Source organism: Histoplasma capsulatum, genomic scaffold (genome assembly GCF_000149585.1).
Source record: "Histoplasma capsulatum NAm1 scaffold_5 genomic scaffold, whole genome shotgun sequence".
Classification (NCBI taxonomy): domain Eukaryota; kingdom Fungi; phylum Ascomycota; class Eurotiomycetes; order Onygenales; family Ajellomycetaceae; genus Histoplasma; species Histoplasma mississippiense.
The window spans coordinates 1,162,794-1,176,869 of record NW_001813978.1 but is presented as its reverse complement, the minus strand read 5'-3'; the positions used below and the strand labels follow the sequence as shown (position 1 = coordinate 1,176,869).

Sequence of the window (14,076 nt, the reverse complement as noted above, 5' to 3'; positions counted from 1 at the left end):
TGCATTCTGGTGGACTATGATCTTGTTCTACAAGTAATGGGACTTTTATTGATTAACTGTGCATTAAACTTTAGACACTGTTTGTTCCAAGACATATGTGAATAGCAGGAATTGGATAGAACATCATGAATGATCCTGTTTAGCAGTTGAGACAGCTTCTATTAAATGTCTAACATAAAAGCTGTTATGAGTTCTATCAATATTTTGTAGTTATTCCAGAAATGTAAGTTAACTAGTTAGTTAACTAACTTTTCTGATAAGCTTTTTTTCAAACCTTCTTCGGCATCACTCGCAATCTCCTAAGTTGGTGGAGAGGAGAGGGAAAAACGACGTATAAAATGCCCATCATGAATTTCCAACGATTCCACTGCAGCTAATTGCAATTACTTAATCGCCCTCCAGTAAACGAATCATTGCCCTTGCTCTATATCTATCTTATTGGGTAGGAAATATGTGTGGACGCGAAGGCTTAGTAAGATATTTTAGGATGAATCGTTTGACTAACTACTGAAGTTTATGTGCTTGGTTAATGCTTCTTTACATCCAGGAGATGAAAAACGAATCGTGGTCTAAAGCATTTTCAGCTATTATAATCTGCAAGTAAAAAGTTTGAATACCATGGAGTTACATGTAGCGAAAGAACTTCCACAATGTCCTGAATACTTCAACTTTGCTTACGATGTCGTCGATAAATGGGCTGCACAGTTGCCATCGCTTCAGGCAATGCTCTGGGTTGACCAGCAGGGCAAAGATCCACGATCTCTCGATTTTGCGTATTTCTCCCGCCAGTCAAATCGCGCCGCGGAATTGTTAGTTAGACTTGGAGCTCGTAGAGGGGATCGGTTGATCATTGTCCTCCCTCGGGTTCCAGCATGGTGAGTAGAATGCTCCCACTCCGATCCCGAGCCCGGCTATTTTCTATTTTAGGGGCATATCGCGTACGTCAAAGGCATTTGATTATATGAAGATTATATATTGATGAAATTTATAGGTGGGAAATTGCGACCGCTGCGATTCGCATTGGCATTGTGGTCTGTCCATGCCCCGTACTGGCTGTAGCACATGATATCAAGTATCGTGCGGAGGCATCCAAGGCTTCCATATTTGTTGGAGACACTGTCAGTATCTCCAAGTTCAAGGCCGTCCAACACGAATGTCCCGATATTCGAACAATTCTTCAGGCAGCAGGTTCCCCGCTTGTGGACGAACTCCAGTATTCTGCTGAGCTGGAGAAGATACCGAAGCACTTTGTCTTCAAAAATACGTTACCGAAAACTAAATGGTCGGACCCATCCGTCATTTATTTTACGTCGGGTAGGATGATATTACTAGAATATTTTCAAACAATAATACGCCCCTTCGGACTGACCTTCCCCAAATAGGTACAACCGGTATGCCGAAAATGGTTCTGCATAATCAGGTTTCTTACCCTTTAGGTTTGACCTCTTTCTGTAAATTTCAGGTTATATGGCACTTGAACTAAATGTTTTCTTCGAAGCACACGTTTTGACTGGTAGCCTGTGGCTTGGGTTAGAACCTGGAAAGTTATATTGGAATCTTTCTGAGCAAGGTGTGAATATCCATGAACATAACGAATGCAAAAACGACCATCTAATATAATTCAAATTGCCAGGTTGGGCGAAGGCAGCATGGGCATGGTTCGCTGCTTGGAGTTGTGGAGCAGCTCTCTTTGTCCAAGAGACCGTCGGCCCTTTCAATGCCGAGAGTGCTCTTGATAATCTGCACAACTATCCCATTACCACCCTTTGCTCCCCTCCCACCGCTTATCGGCAGTTTGTGCTTCCCTCAAGGCGCAAGTACTTTTCCCAAAGGCCTCCGTTGGCGCTGGAGCAATGTGTTGGGGCAGGAGAACCGCTGAATGACGAGGTAATTCGCATCTGGGAAGATATGAGTGGCATAAAAATTCGTGATGGGTACGGCCAAACTGAAACTACTCTTGTTTGCGGAAATTTGAAAGGGGCCAAGGTCAAGTATGGGTCAATGGGCCTCCCGGTCCCTGGTGTGCCCTTGACTGTTGTGGACGAGAAAGGCGATGAATCCCCAGCGTTCCAGGAGGGTGAAATTGCCATTGCAACCACGACCAGCTCTGGCGTTAGAACCATTAATCTCTTTTCCGGTTATCTGAGTCCAGATGGAAAAGTTACGTTGCCTCAACGGAAAGGGAAAAGCTGTTATTGGTATCTCACAGGAGATAGAGCTTATAAGGACGATGATGGCTACCTTTGGTTTGTCGGCCGGTCAGATGATGTTATAAACTCATCCGGGTACAGGATTGGTGAGTCGCCAGTCCCTGCGGCCAGATTGGTAGAGAACAACAAAGACGATATTGAAGTTCTCTCAGGTCCATTTGAAGTCGAGTCCGTCCTCAAGAAGCACCCTGCAGTTGTTGAATCCGCTGTAGTGGCGTCCCCAGATCCCGATCGTGTCGAGGTTGTCAAAGCCTTCATTGTTTTGGAAGACAGTTTCAAGTCACGCAATCCTGATTCCCTGGTAACTGAGCTTCAGGAGTTTTGTAAAAAGCAAACTGCCCCTTACAAGTACCCTCGACGGATCCAGTTTGTAGAGCCGAGTTTCCTGCCCAAGACAATTAGTGGAAAGATTAAAAGAGCGGAACTAAGGGCTTTAGAGAGGAGGGTCATAACGAGAGGGGCAAGGATATGATGATACCCATAGAATTTCTAGTTAAATCAAAACGAAGTAGGGCTAGTTTATCAATCACATGACCGTTATTATCCTGCCTGATGACATTGAAATAATTGACTCATTTGTGTCGTCGACAGATATGCTCTAGATCACCTAAATCGCCATCACATAAATTAAGCATGGCGACTGACGTCAACTGGGAGCTGATGGAGGGCATTCCCCAAGTCGAGGATCCATTCATCCAGAAGTACCTCCAGGGACGAGATGCGATGATTGTAGAGGAGCAGAAACAGAGACATGGCTAGTACTTATGCTATGCTATCTACTAAATATTGGAAACTAAGAGGTGTCTAGATTTCTATTTTCGCAAGTCAATGTCACCTGCCGCTGCAGTGGCTTGTAAAATAATTTCTGCCATTCGTCGGCGAGAACTGAGAGAAGTCTGGACGAAGGACACTGAGCAAGATCTAGCCTCTCAATCTGACGAACCGCTGTATCCTGGCATGATGTTCCATTTAGGAAGAGAGCGGATGGAGAAAACAGATCTTTGGAAGATTATTGAGAAAATGCCAAAAGGTTTGTTCCTATGTGTAAACATTCTTTATTATCCGTGGCTAAGATCGCAATTATTCCACATTAGGGGCTTTGCTACATATACATTTAGAAGCTATGATCGACCTGGATTTGCTATGTGATTTAGTGCTATCGCTCCCCAACCTATACATGTCCACTTCAACGCCATTGGTCACAGCAAAGGATTGGGAGACGAGTCCAATCCATTTCCAGTACTTTTCAAACCCTCCAGGCCAGCCCGGAAAGAGAAGCATTCTTTGGGAAGCGGGATATACTCCTATGTCCTTTGCGCCTGTTCAGCAACTTGCTAGCGTATATCCCACCGGCGGAATCGACGGATTCCGCGCCTGGTTAAAAAGCAGATGTACTCTTTCTCCTGAGCCGTCTTCACATCATCGCGGGGTTGACGATATCTGGATTCAGTTTCAACGTACCTTCCAAGTTGTTGATTCTATTTTATATTATGAGCCTGTTTTCCGGGCTTGTATGCAACAAATGCTCAAGGAGCTCCACGAGGATGGTATCCGTTATGTTGAGTTCCGATTGGTGTTCGACTTCCCATATCGACGTGACCGCCGTGATCAACCCGAATCGGATTATGAAGCTTTTTTCCAAGCTTTCGGTGAAGAGACCGAGAAATTCAAGCTTTCGCCCGAAGGGAAGGGTTTCCATGGAGCACGGATGATTTGGACGACAGTGCGCACCCTTTCAAATCGATTGATTGCCGAAAATATGAAGGATTGTATTTCCATCAAACAGAAATTTCCGGGGTTGGTTGCGGGCTATGATATTGTTGGTCAGGAGGAGAAAGGGCGAACGCTTGCAGATTTAGTCCCGGTCCTATTTTGGTTCAAGAAGAAATGTGTTGAGGCAGGGGTGGATATACCATTCTTCTTCCATGCGGGGGAATGGGTTGGAGACGGCGACGAAACGGATCATAACCTCTTTGACGCCATCTTATTGGGCGCACGGAGGATTGGTCACGCCTTGACTCTCCACAAACATCCGCTTCTTATCGATCTAGTCAAGGAGAAGAAGATCTTGATCGAGTGCTGTCCCATATCGAACGAAGTACTTCGCCTTACTAGTTCAATTATGACACATCCCCTCCCTGCATTGCTCGCAAGAGCAGTCCCGGTGGCATTGTGCAATGACGACCCTACGCTACTGGGATACGGGAAAAGTAGATTTACACATGACTTCTGTCAGGTTCTCAATGGCTTAGAGAACGTTGGGCTTGCGGGTCTTGCGATGATGGCGGAGAACTCAATAAGTTGGAGTTGTTTTGAGGACCAAAATTCATCCGAATGGCTACGGGACATTCTCGCCGGACTGGCAGGAACTGGCGTGAAGGCAGCTAGTTTGAGGGATTGGCGGATTGAGTTTGAAAGGTTCTGCCAGTGGGTGACGTTGGAGTTCGGCTCCGAGGTTGACGAGGATGACGAGGATGACGAGGATGAGTAACTTAATGGCAATGTATTCGACGTGCTTTTCCCACTCATAGGGAAACTGGAGTTTGTTACACAAGTACAGGCAGAATATCCGCAGAAAGACTTCCCCGCCGTCTCTTGGACTATTCTGCAGTATGCTGATTCTAGCGTCCTCATTGTCATGCTGAGGAACGGGCGATCTATTGCTCTCTACGGAGTGCGCAACGCCGTTCCTTGCTAGCCTTTGATATTCTAGCATGACATACTCAACTTTGTATCAACCAGGTTTGAATAAACAATTTCTCCCAGAACAAGAAGCAGATTTTTTGCGTAATGCCAGAACACGCACTGTATGGCTCATATGGGCCCAAACTAGCTCCATATTAGTAATTACTGGGTGCCTAAGATAAGGCGATGTTTGTGAGGTGGCTTGCTATTATATCCTTGGAGATCTAGGGTTTTGCGACTGGTTCGCAGGTTGTCTGGAAGAAACCTTGGAAAAGCAAATCAAAAACCTCCAATATCAACTTGTAGAAAGACGTCCTTTATTGTATTTGGCTCTTCTGGCTGTTGCCTCCAACCATCCAATGGATGCCAGCTCAGGGTCATGTGATTCACTGGAATTTGCCCCAAATCGGTGCTTTCGGAATCTCAAATGCATCGTTGTGACCATCATTCTTCCTTTTTCTGTCTCGGATGTAATTTGACTACCCATCGCTGGATCTAGTCCAAGTGTACTGGAGAAGACTGACTCAGTCAGGTGAAACTTGTTATTGCGTGTGAAGGAGTTTGCATCGTTTTAAGGGCCGCAGCGAATCAAACCCGTCCAGCAATGCAACGGCGATGAATGACGCACCAAGACACCGGACTCAACCCTTCCCGGCGGGTGCTGTTCATGCTGGCCTGTTTACTCTTAACTGGGCTTGCAGCGACGCAAAAAGAATACAGTTCGTTCAAATAAACGGGGCTTTCTAGTCTTTCTGCCTTAGCCCGCGTTCGATCTTCCCATGGCCACATACTTCCTGCCTTCTCCAGGTTGCCCATCACCACCATCGTTTGGCCGATTCCGACCTACTCCCAACTCCCAAATAGCAGTCCCCATGTTGCGAGCACTTCTCGATGATATACTTTAACTCCCTGTGAGCCCGGAGGCTCTCGAATTTCCTAAATCCACTATGTCCTACTTTCTCCCCTCGTTTTTCCAGAAGCGACTGCTGAGATATGCATTATCGCGACTGGAGCTGGTCGACACAGACGCCCTTGACTTGGAGAGTTTGGGCATTACATGGGGACAGCGGAGCACTTTTGAACTAAGGGATATTGGTCTACGGCTTGAGGTATGTTATCGGTGTGACTATAATTTCTCTCAACCTCGTTCACTACACGCTTTCCTGGAGTTGCTGATGGGTCCGATCTCGACATATAGAAACTTTCCTCGGTCCTGCAGTTACCCCCATCGTGCAAGCTCACGCAGGCTACGGTTTCTCTTATTCACGTGACGATACCCGCAGATATATATAGCAGTAGTATCGTCGTCGAAGTTGAGAACGTGCAAGTGAAATTGAAGTTGCTCTCGGATGATGCTGCGTCAAGCGGAGATGATCGTGAACTCTGCAGGCCCTTCGACGAGCTATCCAATAACCCCAAGGCAAATGATCCTCATCCACCCGGATCTCATAGCCACGACCGATCTAGTGAGAAGAGTAGCATCCTCCCATCTACCACTGACCTTGCCCAATCTTTCCTTGAATCAGAGCCCAAGGAAGAAAAAGCTGAACTGGAAGCCGCTATTTCGTCCCAATCTCAATATTCTCAATGCTCCGATGGTCTCAGCGACGATGGAGAGGAAGAACTCGGAATCGGAGTTGAGGATGGCATGTCATTACCTGGTTTCGTTGCTGGGTTTTTTCAAGGGGTGGCTGATCGCCTACAATTAAAGGTCAAGGATGTGGTTTTCAAAATCGACATGGAAGTAGGCCACGATAGAACGTCGAACAGTCCGCAAGATCTAACGGTAGATACTGTTACGGCTATGTTTACGATCCAAAATATATCCATAGACAGCGTCGTATCGCCTATGGAGGAAAACCCAGAGCTGAAACCTGGTAAACGCTTTATCTCATTCTCACAAATTAACTTGATATTCCTTGCGGATGCGGGCGTCTTCTCGAATTATTCTCATTTCGTCCCTCCGTCTCTTAAATCCCCTTCCGTCACTCATTCCACTCGCTCTATTCATTCTAAGCTTAGCCACTCCCCACTAAATGTCTCCTCCCCTGCACCCACATCTTCTTCCTCCGGTTCGTCTCTTGTAATGTCACGCGGAACTATCCTCGATCAGCCTTCGCTATTGGAAGATAGGCCTTCCAACCATCAGCTGGCGGATTCGGTGTATACAGACGATGGCAGGTTCTCAGATGCTGGGACGGAATATGAATACGGAGCTGGAAGCTATTTGGACCATACTCGCCCGATGACTGAGAACCACTATGATGAAAATATACTGGATAACCCTATCTATCTCGATGAAGCTATACGATCCAACCTTGCTGATGAGTTTCAAAGTTCTCCTCCTTCGATTTCTGATCCGACTGATCCGACAGATGAACCGTCAGGGGATACCCCTCGGCCACGGAGTCCAACATCCTTACCGGACGATCACATGTACCATTCAATGGAAAGTTCCACTCATTCTACAAACCATCCATCACAGCATCTAGAAATACCGCCTGTTGAATACCAACCCGAATTTTCAGAGCCTAGTGGGGACGAGATTGAGGTTTCCGATTCAGATAACGTGCCCTGCACGCAAGAACCAAGTAGATCCGGGTCTAGTACCCCGCAAAGAAGCCATTCAGAATCCGCTTCCGTCGTTGAAGACCTGTCGAAGTCTAAAATATTTACTCATGAAGAAGCAACAAGTATATATATGAGCGTCCTGAGCTCCATATCAGCAGGATCTCTTCCGGACATGCCTGGGGGTTGGGAATCACCAAAATATGAGGCAAGCAAGAGAAATGTCTCTTCTCCTTCCTTGGCTCCGTCAACGGATGTTGAACCTACTTCAACAACTTCAGAGGGAACTCCAAAAGCAAAACCACTTGTTCAATTGGAGAATGGTGAAACTCGAGATACTTCACACGTGTTAGGAAGTCCCTTACTGTCTAACCCAAATCAATCAGGCCTTACAGAAGCTGAAATCAAGTCTCCATCACGTTCACCAGATTATATACCTAGGATTGCCAAACGGGTCTTTGAAATTGATAAACTGGCAGTATGGTTGCCGTCCTTAGACCCAAAAATCACGAAATCTCAGGATGTGCCGACACAAAACTCTCCAAGAAACGAATTTGACCATATGGAGACGTCAACTATGAGCTTTACAGATTCTGCTACCGATGAGGAGCCGGTTAGTCTTTCTCAACATCTTGCCTTTCAGCAGCCGCGGAGAGAATTGATCTTCTCCCAATCCCTTCATCAATTGGCATCCCCAGAGCAAGATGATACCAGTGTCCCGGGATTCTATGCTGGTACAATTTTAGTTGATGTCCCTACTATTACTATTGAGGTTGACATCGCCTGTGGATGGCTTTTGACAATGATGGGGCAAAGGCTCGTTTCGACTTGGAATCCTACCACTCAGAATGAGAAATGCCGAAGTGAGAGTAAACATGCAACGATCTTGCCCTTAAACCTTACACTCGCAAACTGCTCGATCAGATTCTTGGAGCATCTTCCTATCTATCGTTCTGCCTTCAATGCTACAAGTTTACATTACAATCCCGAAGTTAGCGAGATCATCTTACGCGTAACATTGTCGGGAATAAACTTCAAATCGTCTGTCCGAGGTGACACCTCGGAATTCATTCTTAATGTCACCAAGCTCACATTTGGCCATGCATCAGAAGATATCATATCGTTTGATGATGGGCTTAAAATGCGCGATTCTATACGAGATGATTTCCATTTGAAACGAGGAGACATTTCACTATCCGTGCTCTCAACCAAAGGAAACACCACAGTGGACTTAGCAACCCTTCCAGTCCATTTTTCATTTAATCTTCAACGGCTTGACGAAACCTTGAACTGGTTTGGCGGATTAAGCACTATTTTGGAGTTGGGCAATTCAATTTCGTCAACTTCCACCATAAAAGGTGGCAAAGTTGCTGCTAACCAACGGCCTCGTGGAGTTCATTTTGAAGTAGATTCTTCTAAAGCCCGGCCGTTGCCGGTTGGTAGCTCCGGAGTTAATCCTATCCCCTGGAAAATTAATGCTCGAATGAAAGGCTTTGTCATGACGTTGCAAGGAGACAGGTGCAGCTTGAAACTTAAGACAACCGCCGTCAAGATCGTGAGTCGTTCAGCGGGAATAACAGTTCAAATTGACAAAGGAAAATTGACGGGTCCTCTCTTAAATGATGTTTATAACGCCGAGGCTAGTGCGATTGTTAATTTGCTGAATATTCGCACCCAGTTTATGTTTGCGCCAATGGAGGAAGACTTGGATAGACTTCTTTTACTTTTGACTCCATCCAAAGACAGGTACGGCGAAGACGACGACATAATGCTTGACACCTTGTTTAGACAGAGGAAACAAGGAGCTGTCCTTCGATTAACCGTTGGAAACCTCAAGGCGGATTTTCCTGAACCGGAGATGCTCAGACCTTTATCAAGCTTGGGGAATGAACTGGCTAAACTCTCTACAGTCACAAAATATCTCCCACAAGATGATCGACCAGGCATACTTACGTTAGTCCTTGTTCAAGAATGTTCTTGTGGAGTTGCCCTTGGAGGAAGAATAGGCGATATCGAAATTTCTCTAACAGGAGTGGAAGCTGCGCATGTTGGCATTCCATCTCTTATGGCGGCCCGTGTTTCCACACTCGTGGTTTCACGAAATGATGATGAGGAACTCGTTGGGGAAGCCGCGAACTCCCAGGATGAAACTAACATTGTAGCGCTGCCTATGATCATGGCCCGATTCATTGCGGATGAAATGGACCCAACCGTCAAAATAAAACTCTCCAACGTCCGTTTTGAATATACAGTGCCTTCAATCGTCGCTTTTCTCGGTCTTGACAACGACATGAGTGCTGAAGATTTTGCTGCTAATATTGCCAATTCTGTTGTCAACCTTGCTGAGTTGAAGTCCCAAGAAACGACAATTCATCGGCTGGCGGAATCCTCGATGAGCTCGGTGAGCTCCAGGCCCTCTCCAGTTCCATCAAAGCTTTCAATCACTTTAAGAGACTGCTTAGTTGGACTCAACCCTCGAAAATCTCCTGCCAGGGGCATAGCAGTTTTCACATCTGCGAAATTTTCAGGATCACTGGATAAAGATGTTACCCTTGATGCTTGTTTGGAAATCCAAAAGGCCACTGTGATGATCATAAACGACTCTCGAAATGTGGGGACGCGTGGTAGCTCTCATACACGAACGTCCAGCGATAGTCAAAGCAACCAGGTTCAACTTCTACACGGCATGGGATATGTGCCTGTTTGTTATCTCTCGTCGGCTGCTGTTGTCGTAAAAGTAATGCAACTTGATGACAACGGCGAGAAGTCCGTCGACGTTGAGGTAAGAGATGACTTACTCATTCTGGAAACGTGCGCTGATTCTACTCAAACATTGATTACCATTCTAAATGAGCTGGCACCTCCTTCACCTCCGAACAAATCGCTCAAATATCGAACTGAAGTCATGCCCATCGATGACATGCTGAGCTCTTTTACGGGAAACGCATTCGAAACGAGCCCCATTCGGGAAGTTGGTAATCTATCAAATAGCTATCCTGTTGACGAGAAAGAGGGCGATTTGGCTGAGGAACTTGAATACGTCAGTGACTTTTATCCTGTGACCCTAGAATCAGGGAAACATGATCCGGGTCGTAACATGCATATATCTGGTACTAGCGACGCAGATGATGGCCTTTCAGGACTGGCGCACGGACCGAAGACGCTTCTCGAAAGTTTCTATTCTGAAGCTCACGTCTCATCTAGCGTTTCGAGTTTGGATTTCCAAGAAGACCATTTCGCACGAAAGTCTGCAGTTGGAGGCACAGCGCATAGATGGGACTCCACATATAATACCTACGCCCTCACAAATGATGCCAAACTTCACGGTAGTCCGCTTAGAGTGAGGGTTCGAGACGTCCATTTCATATGGAACCTCTTTGATGGCTTTGACTGGCAACACACGAGGGATGCGATTTCTAAAGCCGTTAAGGATGTTGAGGCAAAAGCTAGTGAAAAGTTTTCACGAGTTGGTGGTCGCTCTTCTCCCCAGATGGGCAGCGAAGAAGACGTGATTGGGGACTTCCTGTTTAATTCCATTTATATCGGAATTCCTTCGAATCGAAACCCTCAACAGCTGCGAGAGGATATTAACGCTCATATCGATGATTTAGCCAGCGAGACAGGCAGTTTTGCCACAACCACGACGATGACCGACGGGTCAGCTGCTACAATCAAAGCCCCTTCCAAAAGGAGCAAGAAGCTCAGATTGAATCGTAGCAAACGCCAGAAGATGACATTTGAACTGAAGGGCATATCTGCAGATTTGGTAGTATTTCCTCCCGGATCTGGAGAGACCCAAAGCTCCTTGGATATTAGAGTGAATGATCTGGAAATATTTGACCATGTGCCATCGTCCAACTGGAGAAAATTTGCCACATACATGTATGATGCGGGCGAAAAGGAGAACGGCACGGGTATGGTTCACCTGGAAATACTGAACGTCAAGCCGGTAGCGGAGCTTGCCGCGTCGGAAATCATTCTTAAGGTATCTATACCTCACAAATCTTATTTTTTACCGTAATTTTATGCTTGGGATCAAAGCATTGTGCTAACTCCCTTCCCAGGCCACTATTCTTCCCCTCCGTCTTCATGTTGATCAAGATGCTCTTGATTTCATGACTCGGTTTTTCGAATTCAAGGACGATTCGGCGCCAGCTGATACTTCGCCAACCGAACAACCTTTCTTGCAAAGGGTCGAAGTGAATGCCGTTCGTGTCAGATTGGATTTCAAACCAAAGAGGGTAGATTATGGCAGCCTACGGTCAGGACGGACTACAGAATTTATGAACTTCTTCGTTCTTGAAGAAGCTGACATGGTCCTCCGCCACGTAATTATCTACGGCGTTTCAGGATTCGAGAAATTAGGTGTAACACTCAACGATATATGGATGCCGGACATCAAGGCCAATCAACTTCCCGGAGTTCTTGCCGGTCTAGCGCCGATCAAGTCTCTTGTCGGCGTTGGCAGTGGATTCAAAGACCTAGTTGTCATTCCAATGCGAGAATATAAGAAAGACGGTCGTATCGTTCGCAGCATCCAGAAAGGCGCTCTAGCGTTTGCCAAAACCACAACCAACGAACTTGTGAAGCTGGGTGCTAAACTTGCCATTGGCACCCAGACCGTCCTTCAAGGCACTGAAGATTTCCTTAATGCACCAGGTGATGTTGGGTCACAACGCTATGTCGCAACAACAGATGACGATTCGGCCGATGAGGAGCAGCAAAAACAATTCTCTCCTTATGCGGATCAGCCGGTTGGTGTCGTGCAAGGTTTGCGTGGTGCATATGCGAGCCTTGAACGAGATCTCCTCATAGCACGTAATGCGATTGTTGCTGTGCCGGGAGAAGTGATAGAGAGCGGAAGTGCACAAGGCGCTGCGAGGGCACTGTTGAAACGAGCCCCTACCGTCATTTTGAGGCCTGCTATTGGCGCATCGAAGGCTCTTGGGCAAACCTTATTGGGTGCAGGAAATTCACTGGATCCTACTAACAGAAGACGTGTTGAGGATGTAAGCTCCCATCCTCCTACCCACTTTTTGCTTCACCTACTAAATTTGTTATCATTTACTAATTTGTTTACTCTAGAAATACAAACGACACTGAACCCAGATAATGCTGATGCCAGAAATATTTCTAGCTATGCCCAAATAACTTTCCACTGAACCAAACCTTTATTTCTCTCCGTACCCGCTTTCATTCACACACTCTATTCTCGCCTCCCAACTTCACTATATCTTCTATTCGTTGCACTCCCTCTGCCGCGAAGCCCATTACCCGAATTATTACAGGCTCACTCACGAATGTCGTTATTTAGCGTCTCTCACAGCCGTTTCCTCTACCACGGCCGTTTCCCGGGCACTATGAAGTCTGAATCCTACTTACCATTCATGACCCAGCAGATCAGATTTTATGAGAACAGAGTCCTTTCTTTATTTCTCTCTTGTTTTGGAAACCCTTGGGCAATTTTGGAGTTGCTCATCGTTTTTCATTTTCGTTTTAATGTTACCCCATTTTTCTTTGGAACGATACCATTGTTATGACATAAAGATTGTTTTGCTTTATTATCCGGATAGGTATTTCTTACCATTATACCATTACGATAGCAATTCTCCACGCATATATCATGCTGTTCTACTTGATTCTGCCTTAAATCTCTGCCCCACATATCGCGCGCTGCATGTCCATTTTGCATTGTTTTTGTTTTTCTTTCGTTTTCGTTAAGAGATTGATTAGCGTTAGCATATAACCCCGGATAAATCTATGCATAAATTTACGCACAAAAGATTTTTTGGTTTAGATTTCAGTTCTTGAGGTCTATTGGTCTTGCTCTAGCAAACAGTACGGGCAGCTTCAAGGTAGATGTCCCTTTTTTACCCCTAGGAATCTGCCTGGAGCCGATACCTTCACATGCTCAAAATTGGTGAAACAGTAACTTTTCTGATATGTATATCGTATGTATTTTATTTTTTTTTTTAATTACCATCCATCACTCCACTAACGTTCAGCAGCTAAGCAGGAGTCGACTCGGTAGGGCTGACCGGGATGAAACTCAGCTCGGAAGTGGAGACTTTTGGGGGTCCTTGCTTCCTAGACAAGAATAAATGGTCGAGTTGCAGCAGTTCCTGCCTCAGTCTCTCACATGTCAGGCAATTTGATACTTGGATTGCATACACCAGACACTGCGGGATGATGTGATTGGTCTATGGAGGCTGTCATGGGATGTCTTCAAGAGGATGGGATGTGCACCGCCTCATGCAGAATGTATGCACCAAGCCACAAATGCACCACACCCGCACTCAATATTTACTAACTTTTCAAACCGGAAAGCGGCGAGGAATCATAGCTTCGATAAGCTCTTTGCTTTGTTTTGTTTCAAAGCTATGTGTAGCATGTGTTAGTGCATTTCAAAGGAAAGCGTTCTTCACATGCTAATATCACATACCCGCCGTGCAGATTTCCGGCACAGAGCTGTAAGGATAGCCAGGTTTTATGAACCAACATTGGCCATTCCTGGAGTTGTATTCCCTACCATTCGAAATATTTTTAGGTACTGTCATATGCAAATCCTGTAGCAATTATGTCACAGGTTGGTGAAGAGATTTTTCTAAAAAAT

The 14,076-nt window shown here is 45.8% G+C and overlaps 2 protein-coding genes across 2 annotated transcripts; both read left to right on the top strand.

Moving 5' to 3' along the window:
• Nucleotides 1-618: 618 nt before the first annotated feature.
• Nucleotides 619-4,701, top strand: HCAG_05202 (conserved hypothetical protein; the record flags this gene model as incomplete). The annotated part of the gene is made up of 9 exons (XM_001539685.1): nt 619-809; nt 992-1,314; nt 1,383-1,391; nt 1,463-1,570; nt 1,634-2,246; nt 2,292-2,655; nt 2,802-2,939; nt 3,009-3,240; nt 3,329-4,701. The coding sequence occupies 9 exons, from the start codon at nt 619-621 to the stop codon at nt 4,699-4,701; spliced, it is 3,351 nt and encodes a 1,116-aa protein (XP_001539735.1).
• A 1,141-nt stretch (nt 4,702-5,842) lies between these two features.
• HCAG_05201 (predicted protein) lies at nt 5,843-12,566 on the top strand (the record flags this gene model as incomplete). Its single annotated transcript, XM_001539684.1, has 6 exons — nt 5,843-6,004; nt 6,094-9,018; nt 9,142-11,377; nt 11,417-11,448; nt 11,528-12,472; nt 12,549-12,566. The coding sequence occupies 6 exons, from the start codon at nt 5,843-5,845 to the stop codon at nt 12,564-12,566; spliced, it is 6,318 nt and encodes a 2,105-aa protein (XP_001539734.1).
• Nucleotides 12,567-14,076: the final 1,510 nt, after the last annotated feature.